We start from the raw sequence: 22,450 nt of genomic DNA, 5'->3' as shown, positions 1-22,450 counted from the left end.
TCACATATGCAGACTCCTTTCTGACCCCCATACCAAGCAAGATGCCAAGGTGACAAGGGGAACAAGCACACTGGCCTGGTAGTGCTGCCCTTTAAGAATCTGGCTCAGCCTCAGCCTGGTGACCCTAAACAGCAATGGCAGGGTCTGGGTCAGCAAAACACAGCTCTCTCTATGCAATGCTGGAATGAGTGTCTCCAGTCTCTTGTTGCTGATGGGAACCTTGTAAAAGGACCTGCATATCCTGGACAAACTGAGACACAGGTGGCAGCACAGGCCCCACCCCTTGAAAAGCCATCACACTACTTGACTGACCACGACAGCACTATGGATAAACTTCAAGCTTTTTAGGTTAACTTTTGTCTGCCACAGATTCTCAGGAAAAGATATCATCTTTCTAAGCAGATGACAGTCCATGACCTGAATAACCTCTTAGTGAAGATTTTCAGATTTTGCTTCACATGCTGGGAAGCTCACCAAGGCTTTAGATTTAGGAGGAGGATTTTTTTTTATTATTATGACCTTGATCCAGGCCTCCTTTCCTTGGATGCAAAATTAGTGTGATATAAAGGAAAATGAACAACAAGCACATTGTGGTACTGGTGAAAGAAGTGCCTACCATTTTGAAGCCCAAAGGGGAGTGTTTATTTTTTAATTTTTAATTTTAAAAATAAAATATATAATTTACGATCTTGACAATTACTAAGTGTACAGTTTGGTAATGTTAATTATATTCACATTGTTGTGCAATAGATAGCTGTTTTTTTTGTTTTGTTTTTTTTGTTTTTGTTTGTTTGTTTTTTGTTTTTTTTTTTTTGAGGCAGAGTCTCGCTCTGTCACCCTGGCTGGAGTGCAGTGGTGTGATCTCAGTTTGCTGCAATCTCTGCCTCCCGGGTTCAAGTGATTCTCCTGCTTCAGCCTCCCAAGTGGCTGGGACAACAGGCATGTGCCACCACGCCTCGCTGATTTTTTGTGTTTTTAGTAGAGACAGGGTTTTGCCATGTCGGCCAGGCTGGTCTCGAACTCCTGACCTCGGGTGATCTGCCCGCCTCGGCCTCCCAAAGTGCTGGGATTACAGGTGTGAGCCACCACACCCAGCCAGTTATAGGCTCATTTAATCATAGTTACTTCTTTAAAGGTCTTATCTGCAAATACAATCCTGTTGAGGTTGGGACTTCAACACGTGAATTTGGGAGGGACACCATTTGATCTGTAAAGCTCTTATTTACAACTCCTGATTTCCCCTTTTCCTATCCCCTGCCAACCACCATTCTACTTTCTGTTTTGATGAGTTTGATTGCTTTACATACCTCACATAAGTAGAATCATACAGCATTTACTTTATGTAACTGGCTTATTTCACTTGGTATAATATCCTCAAGGTTCTACATGGCCTGTGATGGGATTTCCTTTGTTAAAGGCTGAATAATATTCCATTTAATGTATATGCCACATTTTGTTTATCCATTCATGTATCAATGGACATTTAGGTTGCTTCTCTTGGCTATCATGAATAATGCTGCAATGAATATGGGTGTACAAATATGTCTTTGAGATCCTACTTTTAATTCTATTGGCATATACCCAGAAGTGGGATTGCTGGACCTGGTAATTCTATTTTTCATTGTTTGAGGAAGCTTTCTAATGTTTCTCATAGCAGCTGTACCATTTTACATTCCCACCAACAGTGTGCAAGAATTCTCACTTATCTACATCCTCATCAACACGTGTCATTTTTTGTTGCTTTGATAGTGGCCATCCTCATGGGTGTCAGGTGATATCTCACTGTGCTTTTGATTTGCAATTCTCTAATGATTAGTGATGTTAAGCATCGTTTCACATGTATGCCTTTTTTGGATAAATGTCTATTTAAGTTATTTGTTCATTGTTCTATCAAGTTTTTCGTTGTTGAGTTATAGGAATTCTTATATATTATGTGACTTATATTATTTTTTGAGACAGGGTTTCACTCCATGCCCAGGCTGGAGTGATGTGGTGCAATCTTGGCTCACTGCAGCCTCAACCTCTTTGAGCTCAGGTGACCCTCCCACCTCAGCTTCCCAAGTAGCAGGGACTGTAGGTGTGTGTCACCATGCCTGGCTAATTTTTGTATTTTTCACAGAGACAGGGTTTTGTCATGTTGGCCAGGCTGATCTAGAACTCCTGGGCTCAAGTGATCTCCCCACTTCGGCCTCTCAAAGTGCTGGGACTATAGGTGTGAGCCACGGTGCCCAGTTGGAATTCTTTATATAGTCTTGATATTAACCCCTTATCAGATAGAATTTGCAAACATTTTCTCCCATCCCATAGCTTGCCTTTCACTTTGTGTTCTTTGATCCACATAGGTTTTAACATTGGATATAGTCCTATTTGTCTATTTTTGCTTTTGTTGCCTGAGCTTTTAGTGTCAATCCAAGAAATCATGGACTGTTTAACCTCATGAAGCTTTTCCCTTATGATTTCTTTTTATTTTATTTTATTTATTTATTTTTATTTATAGAGGTGAGGTCTCCCTATGTTGCCCAGGCTGGTCTTGGTAACTCCTGGACTCAAGCCATCCTCCTGCCTTGGCCTCCCAAAATGTTGGGATTATTGGTGTGAACCACCATGCCTGGCCTCCCTTATGATTTCTTTTTTCCCCTTTTCAAACGAGGATAAGCCACCCTTCCTTACGATTTTATACTTTTAGGTCTAACTCATAATGAATGGAAGATTTAAATGTAAGGCTTCAAAGTATAATATGAGTCCGGGCGTGGTGGCTCACGCCTGTAATCCCAGCACTTTGGGAAGCTGAAGCGGGAGGGTCACTTGAGGTCAGGGGTTCGAGACTAGCCTGTTTGAGACCAAAATTAGCTGGGTGTGGTGTCACATGTCTTTAATCCCAGCTACTTGGGAGGCTGAGGCAGGAGATTCACATGAACCTGGGAAGTGAAGGTTGTGGTGAGATGAGATTGCGCCATTGCACTCTAGCCTGGGCAACAAGAGGAACACTCCATCAAAAAAAAAGTATAATATGAAATTTGTAAGATGAAAATTAGCTCAAAATGAATGGAATATTTAAATGTAAATTTTCATATATGGTGTAAGGTAAGGATCTAACTTCATTATTTCGCATGTAAGTATTCAATTTTCCCAACTCTATATCTTGAAGACACTGTCCTTTCTGCATTGTATGATCTTGGTCCTCTTGTTGAAGACCATTCGACTACATTTTCCTGAGTTTATTTCTGATCTCTGTGTTCTGTTTTATTGGTCTATATGTTTGCCTTTATGCCAGTACCATACTGTGTTGGTTACTATCAATTTATAACTAGTTTTGAAATCAGAAACTGTGAGATCTCCAAATTTGTTCTTCTGTTTCAAGATTGTTTTGGCTATTTTGCTTTTCTCTGAGATTCCATAGGAATTTTGTTTTTGTTTTTTTGAGATAGTCTTACTCAACTCACAGTTGCCCAGGCTGGTGTGCACTGGCACCATCTTGGTTCATTGCAATCTTAGCCTCCCAGGTTCAAGTGATTCCCCTGCCTTAGCCTCTCAAGTAGCTGGGATTACAGGCATGCGCCACCACACCCAGCTAATTTTTGTATTTTTAGTAGAGGTGGGGTTTCACCATGTTGGCCAGGCGGGTCTCGAACTCCTGACCTCAAGTGATCCACCTGCCTTGGCCTCCTAAAGTGCTGGGATTACAGGTGTGAGCCACTGCACTGGGCCCAGATTCCATAGGAGTTTTAAGGTAGTTTTTCCTGTTTCTATAAAATGCTGTTGAAATTTTGATAGGGATTGCATTTAATCTATAGGTTTTAAATAGTATGAGAATCTTAGCAATATTAAATCTTGAAATTCATGAACACACACAAAAATAATAATGTGCAAAATTAAGGAAGGAGTTAAATTATATCTACTCCCTATTTCTCATACTCCCCCAGAAACACTGTTGTCAGTCATGAGCCCTCCCAGCAAGAAATCTAACTCAAAAGAACTAAAAATACAAACAGTTCTACAACATAATTCCATAGCTTAGCTTGTAGTTGACAAGCTCACCTCCACCATTGGTACAGGGCTTTTGAGGTAGGTTTTGGCATGTTACTTTTAAAGCTGTATAGATAAGGATTGGCAGCATTTAAGGAAAGCATTTTAGATGAAGAACCCAGAGCAGACAGATAAAAGGGATAAAATAGATTTATATTGAAGGACCTATAAAGCAGTCTACTATAGAGTAATGTAAAGAAAGTAGATTATAGAACTTTATAGTATGGGCCAGGCACAGTAACTCATGCCTGTAGTCCCAGCAGTTTAGGAGGCCGAGATGGGCGGATCGCATGAGCCCAGGAGTTCAAGACCAGCCTGGGCAACATGGCAAAACCCCATCTCTACTAAAAATATAAAAACTAGCTGGATGTGGTGGCACACATGTGTAGTTTCAGCTACTCAGAAGGCTGAGGTGAGAGGATCACCTGAGCTCGGGAGGTCAAGGCTGCAGTGAACTGTGATTGCGCCACTGCATTCCACTCCAGCTTGGGTGACAGAGTGACACCCTGTCTCAAAACAAAAAAAAAGGGAACTTTATAGTATGATTTTATTTCCGTTTATATACATATATTCATTTTATATCATTTTAATGTTTAGGAATATATTCACCAAAGTTCTTACCTCTAAGAAGTAGGATTAGGAAACACCTTCTATCTAGTTTTGTTTCAATTTGTTTTAAATGAGCATGTCATTGGAAATTTTCTTGGAGTGAGGGAATGCTACTACATAAAAAGTCAGAAATAGTCGAGTGTCTGCTAATTATTTTGCTGGTATTAAATCATATTATTCACGCTGAGTACAGTGGCCCACATCTATAATCCCAGTGCTCTGGGAGGCTGAGGCAAGAAGATCACTTGAGCCCAAGAGTTCTGGACTACCCTGGGCAAGGTAGCAACCCCATCTCTATCAAAAATAATAATAATAATAATAATAAAATAAGCTGGGCATAGTGGTGCACTTGTAGTCCCAGCTACTCAAGAGGCTGAGGCAGGAGCATCAGTTGAGTCCAGGAATTTCAGGTTATAGTGAGCTACAGTGACTATACCACTGTACCAGTACACTCCAGCCTGGGCAAAAGAGTGAGACCCTGTCTTATATATATATAATATGTAAATATATATAAATTCAGTTAGAATCATGCCTTCACGCCACTCCTTTCTTGCAGAGTGAAATTCACATGTCTGAAGAAGCTATACAGGACATATTGGAACAGACAGAATCAGACCCAGCATTTCAGGCACTCTTTGATCTCTTTGACTATGGTAAGGAGACTATTTATTTCAAGACAGAAAAAAAAGGCTTCTACAGTTTCTTTGGTAACTTAACCAGAGTGAATCAACATTCCCCAGAGTATCTAAAAAAGTTCTTGTTTTCATTTCATCAAACATTATATGGATATGTTAATGGAGTGTTTGTTATTTTGTTTTTACCTGAGAAACTTTAGCTATTAAAGTGGAGAATAGTTTTGTTTTTTATTTTTGTGGCATTTTTGCCAGTCATCAGGGAATGTGTTGATGTCTACCAGTATACAAATGTACTAAACACAATTGAGTCGTACAAAGGGAATACAAAAAACTGGCCATTGTCCTCAATCTTATGATTTAGTGCAGTAGTTCTCAAAGTATAGTCCCCCAAACCAACAATCTCAGCATTATCTGAGAACTCGTTAGAAAATGCAAATTACTGGGCTAAAGTTTAAGAAACAACTGTCTAGTGGGAAAATCTTTGTACTTGTAAATGATATTAAAAGCAACATTTTTTAAACATCCATAAAACCCTAAATCGAAGTTTAACATCTGCTTAATCACCCACAAGCTGTATTCATTGATGTTTATTTTTTGTTTTGGTCATTTAATTATTTCCATATTCCCTTTTTAACAGGTAAAACAAAGAATAATAAAAATATATCACAAAGTATTTCCAGTCAACCTATGGAATCCAATCCCAGTATAGTCTTAGCAGATGAAACTAATCTAGCAGTTAAAGGTTCTTTTGAAACAGAAGAATCTGGTAAGAATTTGATTTTGTTAATATCATCAATCCAAATCTTAATATTAGTCTCAAAATTCAAAGGCAGAAAATATTAATTTGGAAGTAGAAGTTGTTCAGATTGTTACAGGTCATTTTTGTATTTTTCTCTCTGTTAAAAACAATTATAAATCTTTGGTAGTTTGATTAAAAAGAAAATTCAGAGTATTCATTCTTTTACTATAAGCTTTTTTTGTTGGTGTGTGTTTGTTTTTTGAGACAAGGTCCCCCTCTTGTCATCCAGGCTGGAGTGCAGTGGCACAATCAAAGCTCACTGCATGCAGCCTCAAACGATGCTCCCAACACTTTGGGAAGCAGAGGTAGCATTACAGGTGTGAGCCACCACACTCAACCTCATTCCTTTATAATTCAGTCAATTCTTGACATGTGCAATTTAGTATTAATGTTGTTCAGTTGCTCAAAAGTCTGTAACATTTATTTTTATTAAGGCACATGTTTTCTGTGCACCTGTTTTTAAATGTTATCACCTGCTCCCACCAGTAAAAAATCTGATGGCTTCCAATGTTCATTCACATCCTGTCCTTGGAGAATCTCAGACTGTGTGCCTCCTTTAATTCCTCTGCCAACAATCAAGTCCAATTCTCCATTTCTTCTTAGGCTGAATTATAGTGGGTTGTGTTTTTTGCAGTATATATTATGTCTAGAAGATTGTGTTTCACTTAAGTTCTTCCCTGTACAAAGTGAAACTTGAAATTCTGTTTCCTGAGAAAGTCTTCCTACTTCACTGAGGAACTACTTATCCTGAATTTATGTGGCCTCTATACAATTTCCACTGTTTTCCCCGCAATAAGGATTCAGATGTGCTCTGTACTCAGCAGCAAGTGTCACATTTAACAGAATTAGAGTAGTCCCCCCTTATCTGTGGGGGATATATTCCAAGCCCCCCAGTGGGTGCCTGAAATTGGGTGGTACCAAAGCCTGTATAGTATTTACTGTTTTTTCCTTTTCAGGCATACCTATGGTAAAGTTTAATTTAAAGTTAGGCACAGTAAGAAATTAACAATAGCTAATAATAAAATGGGACAGTTATAACAATATACTGTAATAAAAGTTATGTGAATATAGTCTTCCTCAAAATATCTTATTGTACTGTACTCACCTATTTTTAGACTGGTTGACTGTAGGTAACTGAAACCACAGAAAGCAAAACTACAGATAATGGGAGACTGCTGTATATGCTAGTTGACATAAATTTTCTGGTTTTTAAAAAATATTTTTCATACTGATTCAAGTTAATGTTTTCTGTCCTAAATTGTGAATGCTGTATTGTTGTTTTCTGAAACACTTTTTCCAGGCCGGGCACGGTGGCTTATGCCTGTAATCCCAGCAATTTGGGAGGCCAGGGAGGGCAGATTACTTGAGGTCAGGAGTTCAGGACCAGCCTAGCCAACATGGTGAAACCCCGTCTCTACTAAAAATACAAAAGTTAGCCAGGTGTGGTGGCACGCACCTGTGATCCCAGGTACTCAAGAGGCTGAGGCGGGAGAATCACATGAACCCAGGAGGCAGAGGCTGCAGTGAGCTGAGAATCGCACCACTGCACTCCAGCCTGGGCGACAGAGCAAGACTCTGTCTCAAAAAAAAAAAAAAGGAAATACTCTTTCCTTACTCATATCATACTCTTTTTTTTTTTTTTTTTAAGATCTTCTCATACAGTGCCTCCTTTATAATGCTTTCTCATGGTACCTTTTGTTCCTATGCTGTTACAGTTTTTACCATGCTTTCTTATGACTTTCTGTTCTATAGTTGGTTCCTTGACTAACCTCTCCAAGATTAGAGATTGGATCATTCATCTTTGTATCCCAGTAACCAAGCATGGTTGGTCTTCAGTAAATATGTGTTTAATGTTAAACAGTACACAATGAGATCAAGTGTCAATCATGCAAAATGTATTTGGCCCCATCTCACCTTTAAGAATATGTCAGATAAGTTGGGTGTGGTGGCTCATGCCTGTGATCCCAGCACTTTGGGAGGCCGAGGCAGTAGATAAATTAAAGTCAGAAGAAATGTTAGAAGTTGAAAAGTTAGTGTTTCAAAATAAACTTCATTTTTGGAGCCAGTATGTTTTTTACCTATTGAAATATTAAACCTCTTTACTTTTTCCTTCTTTGTATCATCTGTCTTCCAAGCTTGGAAAACAAATTGACACTTGTGTAAAAAGTCATCAGTAACTAGAAAGTACCTGTAAATTTTTTGATACTCAGTAAATGGGAAACACAGCGTATCAGACTTCCACTTACTGGTATGCAAAGATGAGTTATTTTCTTGGCAAAATAAGTTTTATGGCAGAAATGACTACCTCAGAAGCTGAACATATTTACCATATCTGTCTACCTGCCTGATACTTTGCAGATGGTCAGTCTGATCAGCCCGCATTTTGTACATCCTATCAGAATGATGACCCATTAAATGCTTTGAAGAATAGCAACAACCATGATGTGCTTAGACAAGACCAGGAAAATTTTTCCCAAATAAGTGCCAGCATACAGAAAAAGGCCTTTAAAACAGCTGTACCCACTGAACAGAAGTGTGACATTGACATTACCTTTGAGTCCATGCCTAATTTGAATGACTTTAGCCAAAGAGGGAATTCTAATGCTGAATGTAATCCACATTGTGCTGAATTATACACCAATCAGATGTCCACTGAAACTGAAATGGCTATAGGGATTGAAAAGAACTCTTTGTCTTCAAATGTACCGAATGAATGTCAATTACAGCCTGATCAGCCTGATATACCAATAACTTCATTTGTTTCACTTGGTTGTGAAGCTAACAGTGAAAACTTAGTTCTCTCTGGGAAAAGTTCTCAACTTTTATCCCAAGATACTTCATTAACTGGAAAGCCATCTAAAAAAAGTCAATTTTGTGAAAATTCTAATGATACAGTAAAACTTAAAATTAATTTTCATGGTTCCAAGTCATCAGATTCTAGTGAAATTCACAAGAGTAAAATAGAAATTAATGTGTTAGAACCAGTTATGTCACAGCTATCAAATTGCCAAGATAATTCTTGTCTTCAAAGTGAAATACTACCTGTGTCTGTTGAAAGTTCACATTTAAATGTATCTGGACAAGTAGAAATTCATCTTGGAGATTCGCTGTCTTCTACTAAACAACCATCTAATGATTCAGCATCTGTTGAGTTAAATCATACAGAAAATGAAGCTCAGGCATCCAAGTCTGAGAATTCACAGGAGCCTTCATCTTCTGTAAAAGAAGAGAATACTATTTTTCTCTCTTTAGGTGGAAATGCTAACTGCGAGAAAGTTGCACTGACGCCTCCAGAAGGCACTCCTGTAGAAAACAGTCACTCTCTTCCTCCAGAATCTGTGTGTTCTTCAGTGGGAGATTCTCACCCTGAGTCCCAAAATACTGATGATAAACCTTCTAGCAACAACTCAGCAGAGATAGATGCATCAAATATCGTCTCTCTCAAAGTTATCATTAGTGATGATCCATTTGTTTCCTCAGATACTGAACTTACCAGTGCTGTTTCTAGTATTAATGGAGAAAACCTGCCAACTATAATCTTGTCTTCTCCTACTAAATCACCTACTAAAAATGCAGAACTAGTTAAATGCCTGTCTTCAGAAGAAACTGTAGGTGCTGTTGTATATGCCGAAGTAGGGGATTCAGCCTCAATGGAACAGAGTCTTTTAGCATTCAAATCTGAAGACTCTGCAGTAAACAACACTCAGAATGAAGATGGCATTGCTTTTTCAGCTAATGTTACACCATGTGTTTCCAAGGATGGAGGATATATACAGTTGATGCCAGCCACAAGCACAGCTTTTGGCAATTCAAATAACATTCTGATAGCTACCTGTGTGACTGATCCAACAGCGTTAGGAACATCTGTAAGTCAGTCTAATGTAGTGGTGTTGCCTGGAAATTCTGCACCTATGACTGCTCAACCTCTACCACCTCAGTTACAGACACCACCAAGGTCTAACAGTGTATTTGCTGTCAACCAAGCTGTGTCACCAAACTTTTCACAAGGTAACTTTAATAACATAATTGAAATTTGTTTCTCTGGGTTGGGATCTAATTTCTTTTGTATGTGATGTTATTGACTGGGAAGTAATAACTAATGGGTAGATGGTATGAGAAAAGATTCTGAAATTTGTGATTACGCTGCTTCTTTATGCTAGCTAATTCAAACCTTTTTTTTTTTCTTAATCTGCCAGTAAGCTATGGGCTTTAGTGGTTTTTCTTTTTTCTTTTCACAAATACTTCTCAATCTATGTGCTAGTAAGTTACAAACAGAAAAGACAGACTAATTCATCACATATTTGTATAAAACCCAATGTTGTGGGGGAGTTTTTAAAAATAGCTCTTATAGTCATGGTCTTCAGGGAATTCATCATCTTTTTGGAGAAATTTTCAAGAAAAACTTGAATTTCAGCCGGTTATGGTGGCTCACGCCTGTAATCCCAGCACTTTGGGAGGCCGAGGTGGGCCGATCACCTGAGGTCAGGAGTTTGAGACCAGCCTCGCCAACATGGTGAAACCTCATTTCTACTAAAAATACAAAAAAATGAGCCAGGCATGGTGGCAGGCGCGTGTAATTCCAGCTACTTGGGAGGCCGAGGCAGGAGAACCTCGTGAACCCAGGAGACAGAGGTTTCAGTGAGCCAAGATCATGCCATTGCACTTCAGCCTGGGCAACAAGAGCGAGACTCCGTCTCAAAAAAAAAAAAAAAAAAAAAACTTGGATTTCTTCCTTTATAAAATCCTTTCTAATTGATCTCTGTCTTTAAAATCCTTTGTTTATGGCTGGGCTAAGTGGCTCATGCCTGTAATCCCAGCACTTTGGGAGGCCGAGGCGGGCAGATAACCCGAGGTCAGGAGTTCGAGACCAGCCTGGCCAACATGGTGAAACCCCGTATCTACTAAAAATACAAAAATTGTCATGGTGGTGGGCACCTGTAATCCCAGCTACTTGGGAGGCTGAGACAGAAGAATCGCTTGAAGCTGGGAGGCAGAGGTTGCAGTGAGCCAAGATTGCACCACTGCACTTCAGTCTGGGCGACAGAGTAAGGCTCTGTCTCCAAAAAAAAAAAAAAAAATCCTTTTCTCGTAGGGGCTCTTGTGGCATTTATTGAGTGCTGTGTTATATGTAGTTAGTGATTGATATGCCTATCATATTGATAATTTTTTATTGTATGTTCCTCAGAGATAGTGCTCATGGCACATTTATTTACATTTCCTTATGTGTTGGTTCCCAAGCTTCCCTTCTTTCCCTTTTTGTTACATTATAGACATACAATAAAATTTCATTAAATATCAACAATTAGTATTAAACCTAATGGGTCTGTTTTACGTGCTGTTACAAATTACATAAAGGAGAGGTCAGAATTAGTAGAGAATGTGGGGCTTGAGCTAAAGCTTAAAGAATGAAGGTAGGATTTGGAGTTAAAGCAAGGAAGTTTTTATAACTTATAAAATCTGTAAGTTATAAAGAGAAGCAGCACCAGCATAGACAGAGAGACCGTAGTAGGTTGCATGAAAATGAGGGGATCAACCTGACAGTAGTGTATTAGGCAAAAGTTTGTTTATGGACAGGACTAAATTACAGTAGCCACAAACTATGTTGTTGACTTCTAAGGACCATGTAGACATTGTAATTTTCCCTCCATAGTTTTGACCAGTTACGTGCTTACCTTACCCCCTTTTGATCAATACCATTGAGATATGTAATAGGTTGGGGTTACAAGTGTAGTCCTGGCTATAAATATTCAGTTGGGGTTCTAAATTTCTCGCATAAGGTTCAGACTTGAAACATTCACCACTCATTTTCTAACTAGTTTCATTATTTCTAGAGGAATCCAGATATGATTGTAATATGATGTCTTGGCTGTAGAGTCTTATGCTTGGTCAGCATGGTTCACTGACTGAATAACATTAAGACCACCTTAATATTTGGATTGACTTTTTCTTAATTTGTTAGCCTTGCTATTTTTCCTAAAACTGTTTCGGTTTCGTTTTTTTTGTTTTGTTTTGTTTTGTTTTTGGAGAGTGGATCGTAAGGAAGAGGGATTGTTCATAGAATTTATTTCAAAGCAATAATTAATTTGTGCCAAAACATTTCAGGGAAAATCTTATTTTAACAAGAATTGTTTTTTTAGGATCTGCCATAATAATTGCCTCTCCAGTCCAGCCTGTACTCCAAGGAATGGTAGGGATGATCCCAGTATCTGTGGTTGGACAGAATGGAAATAACTTTTCTACTCCTCCTCGGCAGGTAAGATTTATGAACTGAAAATGGTGCGGTGATGCTTTTCAAGCTTAGTGTAATTAATGGCTTTTTCTCTTCTAGGTTCTTCATATGCCTTTGACAGCACCTGTATGCAATAGAAGTATCCCTCAATTCCCCGTCCCTCCAAAATCTCAGAAGGCTCAGGGACTAAGAAACAAGCCTTCTATAGGTACCATTTTTAAGTTCATTAATGTTAACTTTATGTTTGGATGTTCATTTGTTTGCAGCAACACCTAAATGTTTTCTTTCTGAATACCTAAACCATTTTAAAACAAGTGATCACCCTACGTTTGCTAGTAACAGATGTCATAATGCAGCCAGCTGTTACTGAACAGCTTTGGTTCTGAGAAAATTGTCTCCTTTGTTGAATCTGTTAGCTTTTGCCCAGTAGTCCTTGGTTTGTTCTTTGCAGCTTCCCTAAATTAAGTATAGTCCCTATTTTTCCCAACAGCTTTCAAGTGTTTAATGAATGCCTCGTATAATTGTATGAGACTTTAGAGCAGTTCTTCTTGTAGTTTAGTGTGTATATGAACTACTTGGGGATTTTGTTAAATGCAGGTACTGAATTGATAAGTCTGGTACAGCACCTGAAATTCCTCATTTCTAACATTTTCTAAGCAATGACAGTGCTGCTGGTACTGGACCACACTTGAAGCAAGGCTTTAAAGTTTGCAAATTACCTTCCTGTGTTCCCTATTTTAGCCATTGTCCCCAACCATCTGTTTACTCATGTGAAAAACCTGGTAGTCACTCTTAAAACATATTTTCCTCTCCTTCTTAGTTCAAGTATTTGTCATTTTTCATCTAAGTTGTATCAATAGTGTCTTGTAGTCTCCCTTCTTTTAGTCTCTGTTGTTTCAGTTCACCTCATATCTGCTGGCTGAGTGACTTTTTTTCCCTAAAATACAAATCTGAATATGTTGCTTTCCTGCCTAAAAACTTTCAGCAACTCCCCTTTGCCCAAAGGATAAAATTGAAATTTCTCAGGGTGAGGTGACATACGTGCATACATTTGTCATCTAGTCACTCTCAACCTCTCCATCTCATCTCTTACCACTTCCCAGCACGGACCCTTTGTACAAACTATAGTTGCTGCTCACCTTATACTTGGTGATCTTTCTTGTCCCTGTACCTTTTACCAATGCTATCTCTTCTACCTAGAATTCCCCCTTCTTACCCAACTCTTACCCTCAATCTGGTTCTTATTTATCCTTCGAACTTAAATGTTCCTAGGAAGCATTTTTAACCAGCGGTGGCTAAGGTGGGTATTCCGGTTTTATTTTTTTCTTTAATTCTTAGTGATACCTATGCTACAGCACTTAACACATTACATTGTATTTCTTCTCAGTAGTCTGAGTATCTTAAATGCACTCATTATACAGAGAACTCAACTAAATGTTATCAAATCAGCCTTTCCTTAAACTAAACAGTATACATCTATTGATGTAGGCTTAAGTTGCATTTTGACTTATTGAGGCACCCTCTTAGACTTATGTCCTGTTATAGCTACTCTATATTATTTTTATGTTCTTTCTCATAACTAGTTCATTCCTTTTAATGGCCATTTGATATCTATCACTTGCATAAATGTATCTTATATATCTCCTATCAGTGGACTTTTCAGATGTTTTCGATCTGACATGCAATGATATGAGGAACATCTTTGTAAATGCCTCTGTGTGAACCCATATGAGAGTTTCTTTGGGGGCTTATTCCCAGAAATCTTTGGGTATACTGGGTATAATAGAGAAGAAGTATATCTTCTCTATGACCCAGAATTTCTGAGTCATAGAGAAGAAAATTTATACTTCTACCATTATTTTCCCTGCTTCCCTCACAACACTACCAATATTTGATACCATGTGATATTTTAACTTTTGCCACTATGATGGATGTAAAGTGGTAGTATCTCATATCATTCTTTTACTTTATTCTGATTACTAATAAAGTTTGGAATCTTCTAACTATAAATAATATTTTCCCTTCTGTGAATTGCTTATTCATATCCTTTTCCTACTTCTCTATTAAATTTCCTGTCTGTTGAGGTGTTATACTTTTATTAGTAACATATCACAGATGTCTTCACAGTCTGACACTTGTTTTTATCCCTTACAAAGTTGATACCAGAAAAAAACATTGGTGAGGTTAAGCATCCATTTATGATAAAAGCTCTTAAAGGCTATCTGTAGTAAACATCATGGGTTCCCTTTAAAGCTGTGAATAACACAAAGATACTCATTCCCACCCTGTATGTAATAAGCCAGTGTTTCCAACACCAGTAAATTAATTATTAAGTAATCAATTTTTTGCCCCACTGACATCTGATTATACTTCCACCATAAACAAGGTCCCATACATCCATACATATGTGGTTCCAGACAATACAGTAAGAAAATGGAGCTGGGCATGGTGGCTCATCCCCATAATCCCAGCACCTTGGGAGGCTGAGGCAGGAGGATTGCTTGAGTCTAGGAGTTTGAGACCAGCTTGGGCAATATAGTGAGACCACATCTCTAGAAAACAAATTTTTTAAAAGTAGCCAGCTGTGGTGGCAGATAGTAGTCCCAACTATTCGGGAGGGTGAGGCAGAAGGATTGCTTAAGTCCAGGAGGTTGAGGCTGTAAGTAAGCCATGATCATGCCACTGCATTCCAGTCTGAGCAACAGGGAGACCCTGTCTCAGAAAAGAAAAGAGATAGGTGTAAAGATTTGAAGAGAGGGAATTAAACTGTTATGGAAAATGATGTGATTTTTACACAATAAAGCCACAGGGAGTTAATAGAAAAATTAATAGAACTAATAATTCAGTAAGGTTGCCAGGTATGGTTAATTAAAATTGTGTTTTAGGTGCCAACAATAAACACCTATTTAGTATTATAGAAAATAAGATACTGTTTATAATGACCACAAAAATGATAAAGTATAAAGGAAGTAACCTAACCAAAAATGTTAGAAATGGGGAATATTTGAAATCTTTCATAAAGGATGTATAAATAGAAGAGAACCATGTTCATAGATTTGAAAATTTAACAGTGTAAGGATTGCAATTCTTCCAAGTTGAATCAAAAATTCAATGTAATTTTCCTTAAAAATCCCAGTAGAATATTTTGGGAGATGGGAAAAACTATAAAATCTATGAGAAAGAATAAAAGTCCATGACTAGCCAAGATAGAAGAGCAGAGGACAGACTCATTCTACCAAATGGTAAAATACTGCAAAGCCACAGTAATGAAAACAAAAAGACAAATGGAACAAGATAGTTTAGAAAGAGACCTTGTACATGGTAATGTTAACATCAGAAGTCAGAGCAAGATGGATGATATAATATATGAAATGTATTGATCATTAAATATACAATATATAGAGAAGAAAGTAGATCCCTTCTTCATACAAAGATGAAGTCCAAGATGATTAAAGACCTAAAAGTTAAAAAGTCAAACAATTAAATGATAGAAGAATGTATAAGAGAATATTTTTATGACATTGGGATAAAGGATTTATTTACTTTTTTATTTTTTTTTAGATGGGAGTCTTGCTCTGTCACTCAGACTGGAATGCAGTGGCATGATCTCAGCTCACTAATACCTTCGCCTCCCGGGTTCAAGCGATTCTCCTGTCTCAGCCTCCCTTGTAGCTGGGATTACAGGTGCATGCCACAACACTCAGCTCATTTTTGTATTTTTAGTAGAGACAGGGTTTCACTATCTTGGCCAAGCTGGTCTTGAACTCCTGACTTCTTAATCCCCCCACCTCGGCCTCCCAAAGTGCTGGGATTACAGGCGTGAGCCACCACACCCAGCCAAGGATTTCTTTTTTTTTTTTTTTTTTTTGAGATTGAGATGGAGTCTCTCTCTTCTCACCCAGGCTGTAGTGCAGTGGCGCCATCTGAGCTCACTGCAAGCTCCACCTCCCGGGTTCACGCCATTCTCCTGCCTCAGCCTCCCAAGTATCTGGGACTACAGGTGCCCGCCACCACGCCCGGCTAATTTTTTTTGTATTTTTAATAGAGACGGGGTTTCACCATGTCAGCCAGGATGGTCTCGATCTCCTGACCTCATGATCCGTCTACCTTGGCCTGCCAAAGTGCTGGGATTACAGGCGTGAGCCACTGTGCCTGGCCTGGGATTTCTTTTTTTTTAAATGAGAAGACTTTGGGCACAATGGCTCCACTCCTGTAATTCCAGCACTTTGGGAGGCCAAGACAGGTGGATCACGTGAGCCCAGGAGTTTGAGATCAGCCTATGCAACATAATGAGACTCTGTCTTTACAGAAATTTTTTTTTTTAAATTAGCCAGGTGTGGGCTGGGCGTGGTGGCTCACGCCTGTAATCCCAGCACTTTGGGAGGCCGAGGCAGGCAGATCACAAGCTCAGGAGATCGAGACCATCCTGGCTGATAGGGTGAAACCCCGTCTCTACTAAAAATACAAAAAATTAGCCGGGCGTGGTGGTGGGTGCCTGTAGTCCCAGCTATTCAGGAGACCAAGGCAGGAGAGTGGTGTGAACCTGGGAGGCGGAGCTTGCAGTGAGACAAGATCGTGCCACTGCACTCCAGCCTGGGTGACAGAGTGAGACTCCGTCTCAAAAAAAAAAAAAAAAAAAAAAATTAGCCAGGTGTGGTGGTGTGCACCTGTAGTCTCAGCTACTTGAGATGCTGAGGTGGGAGGATCACTTGAGCCCAGGAGGTTGAGAGTGCAGTGAGCTGTCCTCATGCCACTACACTCCAGCCTGGGCAATAGAGCAAGACCCTATCACAAAAAAAAAAAAAAAATATATATATATATATATATATATATATATAAATACATACGTGTGTGTATATATTAATAGAAGAAATAAAAGAAACTGGGTGCGGTGGCATGTACCTGCAATCCTAGCGACTTGGGAGGCTGAGGCAGGAGGAATGCGAGCCCAGGAGTTTGAGACCAGCCTGGGCAACATAGTGAGACCTGTCTCAAATAAAATTTAAAAATGAGAAATACATAACTTATAAATGGAAAAACTTGATAGAGTGAACTACTCTAGAATTTAAAGTTTCTGTTCAACAAAAGACACCATACACAAAATAACACCAGATTTTTACTCAGAACCTTGATGACTGTGTTACCTGGTTCTCAGACTTCTCTCCCTACATTTTTTCATCATTGTGAATGACAAAATGCCCATGTTGTAAATCTACCCACCACCCTAACCCTCAGAGTTTATCCTTTCCACTCCTTATTTATTTATTTATTTATTTTATTTTTGAGACAGAGTCTTGCTCTTGTCGCCCAGGCTGGAATGCAGGGGCAGTCTCAGCTCTCTGCAACCTCCACCTCCTGGGTTCAAGCAATTCTTCTGCCTCAGCCTCCCGAGTAGCTGGGGCTACAGGCACGCATCACCATGCCCAGCTATTTTTTGTATTTTTAGTAGAGACGGGGTTCTCCATGTTGGCCAGGCTGGTCTCAGACTCCTGACCTCAGGTGATCTGCCTGCCTCGGCCTCCCAAAGTGCTGGGGTTACAGGCATGAGCCACTGCGCCCGGCCTAGATCCTTTCCACTACTAAGACTTATTTTTACTTCAGCCAACCTCTCCTATAGCCACACCTTGAATTTTTCACCTTTTTATTAGACTTACAAGATTTTTAAAGGCCAGTGATATGTCTCAAAACACACTTGTTTCCATATACCCATTGAATTCCTCTTCAACCAGTGATAGCTTTTCTTACTTGAATCCTCACCTTTCACCTGAACTTGTGTCTTCTTTCCGGATTCACTTCCTTTACTAAACAGCCTAGAGCCCACAAGCCACCACATCAGCCACTTTTGCCAGTTCTCTTAATAACCTACATATCCACATTCTTCTACATAGCCACTAGCTACTCTATAGCCCTTGATCTGTCCAGCCAACCATCTCAACTTTTACACCTGGGCTTCTTAGCATTGCCTTAGAAGTTCTACCATTCCCTACCACTTAAAAATGTATTTCTCACCCACCTTCCACTTGGCAATCATTTTAAATATCTGCGTGTCTGCTTTCTCTTCTGTTCCTCCTTCAAACTATTCCAGTCTTGCACAACACGTCTCAAATCTGGTCCTCCTCACTCTTAGCTAGTGGTTTTATTTTCCATCTTACCAGTATTAAACTTCACTTTCTGATCATCACTTTCATTCAGTACATACCTATTCTGCTTCCAAAATCATCTTTCTTTCTTAAAGAAATAACTGTCCTTCATTCTTTCTAAGGTTAATGCAGTCTACATGTGCTCCAGATTCTTATCTTCTATATATGTTTCAACTTTTCCTGTTTGGCTTCTCTCCCTGGCTATAAACATAGGTTTGTCCCACCTGCTGACTTTTTATCTTAATCTCTTAACCTCTCTTAATCTTCCATTTCTTCAAATTACTGTCTTTTCTCATGTATCTACTGAAACTGTCTACACTAGGGTCACCAGTGGCCTCCTAATATTGCATTATGCATTGAAACTTTTCCATTCTTACCTTACTTTGCTTTCTCTATAACTGTTGATACTATGGTGGCTTCTGGAGCCATAACTAAACTATTCTCCACCCTTGCTAATTTTGTGTAACTCAAGGCCTTCAAACTCTACATATTTCTCACTCTCTTCCTCAAAGACTTCTTCTGCCTAGTGTTTTTCCCCTTGGTTAATGTCACAATTTATTTTTTTCCTTTACTTTTGGAAATGTACATGCCCATTATTGTGTCTCAGACCCTCGTCATCTCTTACCTGGAATATAGCCATCTACATAGAGTTTCTACTTCCAGTTTACTGTCTTCTCAGTTCCATCTTCCACATTATTGCCAGATTGATCTTCCAAAAACAAAAACCTATTCATGCATCTTCCCTATTTAACACCCTTAAAGGGGCCGGGCATGGTGGCTCACTCCTGTAATCCCAGCACTTTGGGAAGCCGAGGAGGGTAGATCACCTGAGGTCAAGAGTTTTGAGACTGGCCTGGCCGACGTAGTGAAACCCCTTCTCTACTAAAAATACAAAAATTAGCCAGGCGTGGCAGTGTGCACCTGTAATCCCAGCTACTCGGGAGGCTGAGGCACTAGACTTGCTTGAACCCAGGAGGTGGAGGTTGCAGTGAGCCAAGATCATGACATTGCACTCCAGCCTGGGCAATAGAGCGAGACTCCGTCTCAAAAATAAATAAATAAATAAATAAATCTCTTAAAGGATTGCCTCTGAAACCTTTTGCATAATATGTAAGTTTCTTCATAATCTCATCTTTGCTCTTCTTTCTAGTTTTGATATCTTGCTGCTCTCCCACATAAATGCTGAAGCTCGTGGAAATTAAAATATGGCTATTAGAACTCCAGAGCATGTGCTCTGAGTGACATAGGCTTGTAAACATGATAGGTACCTGGACAGAATTTTAAAATAGATATAATCTGTTGCTTTCTTTAAGTGACTACCTGGATGTAAGTAGTACATTATGTGCTATATTGAGCATTGTAATTTGTAGATCCAAAGACTGGATTTATAATATTTGCCTGAACCGGGCGCGGTGGTTCACGCCTATAATCCCGCCTTTTGGGAGGCCCAGGTGGGCAGATCACTTGAGGCCAGGAGTTTGAAACTAGCCTGGCCAACATGGCGAAACCCCATCTCTACTAAAAATACAAAAAATTAGCTGAGCATGGTTGGGGGCGCCTGTAATCCCAGCTACTCGGGAGGCTGAGGCAGGAGAATTGCTTGAACCTGGGAGGCAGAGGTTGCAGTGAGCCGAGATCATGCCACTGCACTCCAGCCTGGGTGATAGTGCATGACTCTGTCTCAGAAAAACAGACAAACATATTTGCCTGAAGTTGATGCATGTCATTTGTTCCATATCTGGATTTCCTCTGTAGCAGTGGGGAAATAGCCATCTTGTACTTACTTCAAAGCTGCTTTTTAAAAGCTGCTTTGTCAACGTGTTCTATTTGTATGTACATTAGCTACCATTTAAAATTTTTTCTCATGATATGTGATAATTGTCATCTGTTCCATCCTCTTTCAGAGGAGTATATTCTTTTTCTCAGGAATGTTCATTTATAATTTCAGGAAAACAAATAAATAATTTGGTGGATTCGTCAGGTCATTCAGTTGGATGTCATGCACAAAAGTGAGTATAAAGTAGTTTCTATCATAGATTGTTTGAATGCTCAGATTTAAAACATAAAGGATTTCTTTATGCTGCTAGAAATAGTTTTGTTTTGTTTTGTTTTAGAACTGAAGTTTCTGACGAAAGTATTGCCACAGATCTTGGGAAAAAATCAGAAGAAACCACAGTTCCCTTCCCAGAAGAGAGTATAGTTCCAGCTGCTAAACCATGCCACAGACGTGTACTCTGTTTCGACAGCACTACTGCTCCTGTGGCAAATACGCAGGGGCCAAACCATAAGATGGTGTCCCAAAACAAAGAAAGGAATGCAGTCTCTTTTCCTAATCTTGACTCACCCAATGTGTCCTCCACCTTAAAACCCCCTTCTAATAATGCTATCAAAAGAGAGAAAGAGAAGCCTCCTCTGCCTAAGATTTTATCTAAATCAGAAAGTGCCATTAGCCGGCATACCACCGTAAGAGAAACTCAGTCAGAAAAGAAAGTTTCACCAGCAGAAACTGTGCTTGAATCTTTCCATAAAGCAACAGCTAATAAGGAGAATGAATTATGCAGCGATGTAGAAAGGCAGAAAAATCCAGAAAATTCAAAACTATCTATTGGGCAGCAAAATGGGGGTTTGCGAAGTGAGAAATCTATAGCTTCACTGCAAGAAATGACCAAAAAACAAGGCACATCTTCAAACAATAAAAATGTCCTTTCAGTAGGTACAGCTGTGAAGGATCTAAAACAAGAACAAACTAAATCTGCCAGTTCTTTGATTACCACAGAAATGTTACAGGATATACAGAGGCACAGCTCAGTAAGTAGGCTTGCTGATAGTAGTGATTTACCTGTGCCCCGGACACCTGGCTCAGGGGCAGGGGAAAAACATAAAGAAGAACCTATAGATATTATCAAGGCCCCCTCTAGTAGGCGTTTCAGTGAAGACAGTAGTACATCAAAAGTAATGGTCCCTCCTGTCACCCCAGACTTGCCTGCCTGCAGCCCTGCCAGTGAAACAGGCAGTGAAAACAGTGTAAATATGGCTGCCCACACATTAATGATTCTCTCCAGGGCAGCCATTTCTAGGACTACTTCAGCAACTCCTCTGAAAGATAACACACAACAGTTTAGAGCATCTTCAAGGAGCACCACAAAAAAGCGGAAAATTGAGGAATTAGATGAACGTGAGCGAAACTCTCGTCCTTCTAGTAAAAATCTTACAAATTCATCAATACCAATGAAAAAGAAGAAAATTAAGGCAAGTTTGAAAGTTTTAATTTCAAAACCACACCTTTTTTTTCCCCTTTAGTGATTAGCGAATTCAGCAGTTCTTGCCACAACAACTTGACTGAATGTTATGGCTAAGACAGCTTTTAGTTTTCATTGACAAAATACATAACCATGATCACAGGACCAATAAGCAGTAGATGCAGGATTCAAACTCAGACTTGTAGGGCAACAAAGCAGTCCAGCAGTGTTAGTGTAGTACGCACAAGGTGTCTAGGTGAAACAGCATTTTCAGAAAAACTGCTGAGGCATTTGTTTATAAACATCTTTCCAGGGGAAAAAAAAAAGTTTTTCTTTCTTTCTTGGTAGAACTCAACTTTTTTCATGAGCATGACATAGTCATGAAAGATTGGGAAACAATATTAAACACTATTGTGTAGAATTACCAAGTAATAAACGACTTTGTTCTTAGATCTTCAGTTTTTTTTTCCCCCACGTCTTGTAATTTCTTCCATAGGCCCTTAAAAATGTTAGCATATTAGAGCAGTGGAAAAATCAAATTTACGTATGTTTTTCCGTTTTTTTGAGAGAGGGTTTCACTCTCGTTGCCCAGGCTGGAGTGCAATGGTACGATCTTGGCTCACTGCAGCCTCCGCCTTCCAGGCTGAAGTGATTCTCCTACCTCAGCTTCCCAAATAGCTGGGACTACAGGCATGCGCCACTGCATCTGGCTAATATTTTTTCTTTTTTTTTTTTTTTTTTTGAGACAGAGTCTTGCGCTGTTACCCACTAGA

At 39.3% G+C, this 22,450-nt stretch overlaps 1 protein-coding gene across 5 annotated transcripts in view; it reads left to right on the top strand.

Moving 5' to 3' along the window:
* NPAT (nuclear protein, coactivator of histone transcription) overlaps nt 1-22,450 on the top strand; it is a 67,553-nt gene that overhangs the window by 40,276 nt on the left and 4,827 nt on the right. For 3 of the 5 annotated variants that reach the window (XM_055355461.2, XM_063693504.1, XM_063693502.1), the window contains exons 11-17: nt 5,192-5,288; nt 5,908-6,036; nt 8,428-10,077; nt 12,207-12,322; nt 12,398-12,506; nt 20,387-20,447; nt 20,532-21,687. In XM_055355461.2, the coding sequence (XP_055211436.2) occupies nt 5,192-5,288; nt 5,908-6,036; nt 8,428-10,077; nt 12,207-12,322; nt 12,398-12,506; nt 20,387-20,447; nt 20,532-21,687 (3,318 nt within the window). The remainder of the gene's footprint in view (nt 1-5,191; nt 5,289-5,907; nt 6,037-8,427; nt 10,078-12,206; nt 12,323-12,397; nt 12,507-20,386; nt 20,448-20,531; nt 21,688-22,450) is intronic. The other 2 variants (XM_004052077.5, XM_063693503.1) reach the window with 1 other exon arrangement.

This window comes from Gorilla gorilla, chromosome 9 (genome assembly GCF_029281585.2).
Source record: "Gorilla gorilla gorilla isolate KB3781 chromosome 9, NHGRI_mGorGor1-v2.1_pri, whole genome shotgun sequence".
Classification (NCBI taxonomy): Eukaryota; Metazoa; Chordata; class Mammalia; order Primates; family Hominidae; genus Gorilla; species Gorilla gorilla.
The sequence above is the reverse complement of the archived record's forward strand: the minus strand, read 5'-3'. Positions and strand labels throughout refer to the sequence as shown.